Source organism: Galeopterus variegatus, unplaced genomic scaffold, assembly GCF_000696425.1.
Source record: "Galeopterus variegatus unplaced genomic scaffold, G_variegatus-3.0.2 Scaffold462, whole genome shotgun sequence".
Taxonomy (NCBI): Eukaryota; Metazoa; Chordata; class Mammalia; order Dermoptera; family Cynocephalidae; genus Galeopterus; species Galeopterus variegatus.
The window spans coordinates 82,933-89,499 of record NW_007726573.1 but is presented as its reverse complement, the minus strand read 5'-3'; the positions used below and the strand labels follow the sequence as shown (position 1 = coordinate 89,499).

The 6,567-nt window shown below is 38.3% G+C and overlaps 1 protein-coding gene across 1 annotated transcript; it reads right to left on the bottom strand.

The window, feature by feature from the left end:
- Nucleotides 1–3,171: 3,171 nt before the first annotated feature.
- On the bottom strand, nt 3,172–4,392 carry GPR151 (G protein-coupled receptor 151). Its single transcript, XM_008569079.1, has one exon. The coding sequence runs from the start codon at nt 4,390–4,392 to the stop codon at nt 3,172–3,174; it is 1,221 nt and encodes a 406-aa protein (XP_008567301.1).
- Between the last annotated feature and the right edge of the window lie 2,175 nt (nt 4,393–6,567).

Here is a 6,567-nt window from a genome sequence, read left to right as displayed (position 1 = left end):
TGTGGATTGTATATGATTATTGTTGCATAATTTATAAAAACTTCAACCTGTTTTTAAAAGCAGCAGCAAATGTAACTTGGCACAAAGGAAGTTGCCTTTAAATCTTGAATACATAGTTTTTAAAAGCTTGGATATAAAAATACAGTGTTTGCTGTATAAAAGGGAAGGAATTTGTAGAGTACCTTATAGCTTCGTAGCAAGAAGATGCTGATCTTTTGTTTTGGTGTTTTGTCTTTTGTGTTAACATATTGATGGTTTGTGCCTTTCTGGCATACTTTCAACAATGTCATACACATCACGCCATGAAACTTACCTTTGATTCCCAATTGCTCTTCTAGCTTTACCTCCCAAGTTTAAAAAATCTATTGCATCCCTTCGTAGGCTGCCACTTTCAGAGTGCCACAGAAATAATGTTTAAGAAAATATATATTAATAGGATAATTTATTTTCCTTGTTATATCACGCTTATTATGATTACAACAGATCTAGAAAGAGGGAATACAACTGGATCTGTGTTTGTATGTGTAGACAGTCATAGACACCCATTCACTTCCATATTACTCAGTACTTAGCTTAAATCTGTTATGTGCCTTAGACATTATGTAAACTCTGTATATAGAAACTTGTCATTGCTGTTCAGATTAAGGTTTTAACCTGTAACATTGGTAAACAATTTTTTTTCCTTTTCTTATGAAGTTCATTTTTATAAATGTATTGAGTGATGTTTCAGTTTTAGGAGAAGTGAAATTGAAGTGCTTGTGAAAAAGGAATACAAGTGTAGAAATATGACTCATGCAGAGGTGAAATTTCTAGAATGCGTTATTTTGTTATTTTGAATTCCATGTAGTATTGTTTGCCCACTCACTACATTCTGTTTCTCATGGTAGAGAAGTGTGAAGAAAATGGTTTGGTGATATCTGTTATAATTTCCTACTTCTGTCTTAAAAGTATTTGGGTTTGATCATATAAGGTGCAAATCAAACTTTTCTATGCAGATTTTTAAAGAGATCAAGTTGGAACTTTGTGTATACATTTCATAATGGAAGACTCGTTGTAATTACACTTTGTTCCAGTATCAGCCTCTTGATTTGGTGCTTATCAGCAAACTTTGACAATCCATTTATCCTGAGACCTGTGCCAGTGTTAAGGTCAGACCTCCTCATATAGCCCCATTGATGATGATTTTGAAATGATAATTCAAGACAAAGACAGCTTTAAGCCTTCAAAAACTATCTGAAGTAAAACATAATTGTTTTTATTTTATTACAAGTGACAAACACTGGAAGCTTACATCCTACATTTACTATATATAATGAGCATAAAAACCTTTAATTCAAATAGATCATCACAGACAATTTTAATGGTAATTCCTTGTATAACTATTGGATCACGAAACAATATTTTAGATTCTTAGGTTAAACCATACTTTATTTGAACATGTGAGCTTCAAATAAAATTTGTAACGAACCAAGTAAAACGAAAACAGTCCTACCTTCTGTGTTAAAAGCAAACTGAGACTAAAAAAAAAATCCCAAAACCCACAGACTGAACATAAAACAAAAAAACAATAGTCTTTCCACAGCATATTCTTTATATTTCATATTCTCCACAGCTTGCCCTAAAGTCATTTTTTCCCCCTGAGAGAACCCCTCCGTGAAAATATCCCAGAGTTTCACTCTAAAAAAATCAAGAATCAGGGCCGGCCTGTGGCTCACTTGGTAGAGTGTGGTGTTATAACACCAAGGCCATGGGTTCGGATCCCTATATAGGGATGGCCGGTTGGCTCACTTGGGAGGGAATGGTGCTGACCACACCAAGTCAAGGGTTAAGATCCCCTTACCGGTCATCTTTAAAAAAAAAAAAAAAAAAAAAAAAAAAATCAAGAATCATGGATAAATGTTCTTATTACATGTAAAAGGGGAAGAAATGTATCATAATCATTATGTTTTATTGGGTAAGCTTTGCCTTGTTATAAAATTAATAGTAATTGTCAATTACTCAAATTTTACCATATGTTTGGGAACACAAAATTTAATTGCTTTTCTTTTTGCATTGTCCTTGTACTTTTTATTTTCTATTCTTAGCCAAATTCTGTCTTGTGTCTGAATTTTCTCTTTTGCATATTAATCTCTTTTTCTTGTGTTATCCTCATTATTTTCATAACTTAGAAACCCTGTGATATTTTAAAAGTTGAGCTGGGTTCAAGTTTAATGTTATGGGTAAGTTTAATACCATTTAACAAGATCACTATCTCCATCCCCCTTCTATATTTGAGGCTTGCCTTTAATCAGTAATTAATGCCTATATTGTTAAACATAGCTTATAGTTTATCTTAGAGAAAGATTTTGGGAGGAACAAATTTTTGCTTGTAGAAGAACAACTTTTTTCATTTTGGAAGAGGCAGGAAGACAATTTTTAAGTTCTTTTTTCCTATATCAATATAGAATGTCATGCTAGGCTGCTAACATTCTGAGGCTTAGAAACTTGAAGACTCATTCAGGTGGGTTTTAAAAGATCATTTAATCAGGCTTTAGTATAAGGCAAGGTTTAAATATATTTAAACAGCCAAAAATAGCCATGGTTTGAAATTAGAATTGGAATAAGGTGATATTCCTTATTCTGTAACATTTGGTCATAAAAATTATATGGATTTTCATCAACTAAATTAACATTTATTAAGCAGATGAAGATAACTCTTGAGTAACCTGCTAATGTGTTAAAGAAGAATCTTAAGTGGAAGTAGATTTTGAGCTTTGGTTATATGAAATGAAATTTGATAGGTGAAGTAAGGGCCAGCAGATTCAGGAAGAAACTGAAGGTAAAGGGGCTCAACTTTTGACAAACTACTCCAGCCAGTACAGTACAGGGCTGGTTCTAAGGGGTGCCCAACAAGAAAGCCATTGTGAACAAGTGGCAGAATATCTGGGCTCTCTAATCACTTTATGCAAATGAATTCTTTGGACAAGCAGGTTATAAATCTGAAACATAATTATTACTGCTAACATGATATTCCACTTACCAGATTGCACATCTTGAAAATGCAGATTATGAAGCATTTTTGTAATTCCTAATGGTAACAATTTTACTATATATGGTAATGCCAGCAATATTGATAAGCAGCAGTACAAGTAAATACAATAGTCACAATTTGTTTTGCTTTGAAATTTAAATCTATTTGTCACAACCCCCTGTCTCTTGATCTTCATGTTCCCAGGGGATAGGATCATTGTCTTCTACAGAAGGGACTTTGTCCCTTTCATGCCAAAACTGCTCTACATCAGGGAGAATGGGAATCTCTGCCTTCTCAGCTTTCTCTTTGCTGGAGGATGAAGAACCAGGTTTCTCTTTCTCTTGTATGGATGTTGGGGACTCTGGAGATGGGACCTTGTCAGGAAGGACCTCTGAGTTACCAGCTGGTGTTTCCTGAGACTCTAAGGCAGTCGGAGGTTTTTTGGTTATCATCCATTTCCATAAGCCTTTGAAGCCTTCCTTAAACTCCTCTGACATCACTAGAAAAATGAGAGGATTTGCTGAAGAGATGGAAAACATTAGGACTTGTGACAGGGCTATGAAACCTTGTGGTGGGGTTGGGCTTCCAGCCTTCAGATGCCATACCCACAACCAAGCTATCCACTCAGGGAGCCACAGAAAAGCAGAGGTGATGGCGATGCTCAGCAACATCACTGTGAGTTGCTTTGAGCGCATCTGGTTTCTAAGATTTTGAGTCTTAGTTCCTCGTTTTTTACATTGGCCATAAGCTCTCCAGAAGTAAAAGCTGGCAAAGAGTAACGGAAGGCAAAATACCAGGAGAGGGTAGAGCTTACCAAACACTGACACAAACTCTTTAGCTGCAGCTGGTACATCTATGAGGCACATTTCCACACCTGCATGATGGCTGGTTTTGCTAAAGAACCATTCAGGCAGGGGTAACAAGCTGGCTGCAGTCCAGATGGCCAGCAGCACTGCCCAGATGGTGCAGTTGTGGATACTTACTTGCTTGGCTGGGTCACTTGCATACATGAAGCATACTTTGGCCACCGCTACGATTGTCAGACTCTTGGCTGCCATGCACGTGTGGGTGAACCAGTCAGAGGACTTGCAGACAAATGAACCTAGATCCCAAACACCTTTGGAGTATGCTGTAGCTCGGACAGGTGCAGAAAACAGCAGGAGAGAGAGATCAGCCAGGCTGAGATTCAGAATCAAGGAGTGGATCATGGATGGCTTTCCTTTCCAGGCACTATGAAGGAGGATGCCAATCACACACAGGTTCCCCACGAAGCCCACCAGACAGACAGCCACCAACAGAGCGGGGACGATGGTCCTCCAGTCTTTGGAGTCAGAGGGCAGGTACCCTCCAGCAAAGTGGAGGTGAGCAAAGGATGCGTTCATGGTCCTGTATGTAGTTAAGAGTCTGCAAAGGTAGCTGCCAGCATCACCTTTTGCATCCAGCTCCTTATAGAAGTTAGCTTCTTATTTAGGTTTGTCTTTCCGCCTTGGCTCTTTTGCATAGGAAATGAACACTCTGACATCAGTATCAAATGACACCTCTGGACCCTCCCTTATTTCCTGAGAGCAGAATGTGGAAGGTTGACGGCTAAGATCTTCTCTGCTGCATAACGATACTTGTGACTGCACTGAATGACAGGCAGCAGGAGCACATGGTTGCTGCTCATTAGCAAGTCTAATGCCAAATTGTCAGCCCTGTGGAGTATTAAAAATATACTCATAAATGATAAATGAGAAGAACATACACATAAGAGGGATATGTTCCCAGGGGATCGCTAGAGCCAGTCAAGGCAATTATTTTGAACCAGCTGTTTCTAAAATCTTGACTGTGGTCTGTAATTCAGTAAATATGACATCGGAACCAACTCTTTTATACTTAAGCATGTGTCAGAATCACCTGGATAACTTGATCCAGTAGGGCTGGAGTAGGTCTTGATCCAATAGGTCTGTTCTATGCTGTAGGTTGAGAGATCACACCTAGAGAAACACTTTTAAACTGAGAATCAATGCTGGTTCTCCCTCCCCCTTTGCAAAGATGAGCTTCCTCTTCTTTTACCCAACTCTCACCCCCACCTCAGCCCTACAACAGCTGGCTGAGATCAAACAGCTGGATAAATGAAAAATGTTAGAAAGAAGTCCTATTTAATAAATCTAATTATGGATATTCTAATTTTAGTCTATTGTGAGTTTCTAGAGGTAATTTTAGATCTCCAAATGAGGGCTGCTTTATATATATTAGTAAGAATTTCAACAAGTGATGGTGATGAAGGAAACCAAATGATGAAGTTAATCTTTTCAGAGAAAATTCCTAAAGGATTTGCCAAGACAAGAGAAATAAAAGAAAAATAATTTCTTTGTGGAAAACATTTAAGAGATTTTTAAAGAAAGTAACATTTTAACATTGAGAAAAGAAAAAATTCTCAGATTATTCTAGAAAAAAATTATTCTAGAATCAGTCTTGAAATTTTATAATGGGCACTGGGTACTACCCTGTGTGGCTAAATCAGAAATGCTTTTAATATGATATAGTGGAGAGAGTGCTGGGCTGGGAGTCAGACCTCTGGATTCTGGTACTAATATGCTTTCACCATTTTTTTTCCAAATTTTATTTATTAGCATATTCATTCTTACAAATCATATTTCTTTATGCCCTTTGCCTGACCTATCACTTCCCAAACCCTTTTCCCCTCCCTCCCCCTATTTCTAGCATCCTTAGGTTTGTTCTCTCCTTCTGCAAGTTCAACTTATTGTTGTGGTCTTTCTTTCTTTCCTTCATTCCTTCCTTCTTCCTTCCTTCCCTTCCCCCCCTTCTTTCCTGGCAGCTAGTTATGAGTGAGAACATGCAGTATTTCTGTTTCTTTGTCTAGCTTATTTCACTTAACATAATTTTCCCCAGACTCATGCATGTTGTTGCAAATGGCAGAATTTCATTCATTTTTATGGCTGAGTTGCAGAGGGTTAACATCTTGTGGTATGTTCTGCTAAGAGGAAGGCCACAACCTCTGGCCACAGCTAGAAGAGACACATGGCGTCAGTACCCATGCAGGCATGCTGCACACAGTATTTCTCAGGATGATAACAGCAGCTGTTGGAAACTACTGCATCCTTGAACTCAAAGGAGTATGCAGTATAGTCTATTCAAATAAAATTTCAGGAGGTTCTGCCCCTGGGGATCCCCCTCCTTTATCCCTGTCCGCTTACTTTTCTCATGGCTTTCATAATAAATAAATATCCACTGGACTTTGACTCTAGGCCTTCACTAGCTTGGTGAACGGTTGCTCCTAGTCCCTCGGTTGCAAAATGCCGTTGTCTCCAAGTAGTTCATTACCGTCTCTGCTTTGACATTTGCCGCATTTTGGTGACCCCGATGTGATACTTTATACAGGCCATTCCACGGAATGGTAAGATACCTCCCTAAGCCTTTTCAGGATAAGAGATGCGTCCTCCCATATTATGGGGCATTGGGAATTTAACTAACTTCCCTCGGCGAGGTTTAACACATTCTTTTTCAGACTAGGAGCTGCTCTTATTTGCTCAGGCTGCACTGACTTTCTCCTT

Excerpts from the sequence above, each read along its gene's own strand:
- GPR151 (XM_008569079.1), bottom strand. The coding sequence starts at position 4,392 with ATGAACGCATCCTTTGCTCACCTCCACTTTGCTGGAGGGTACCTGCCC.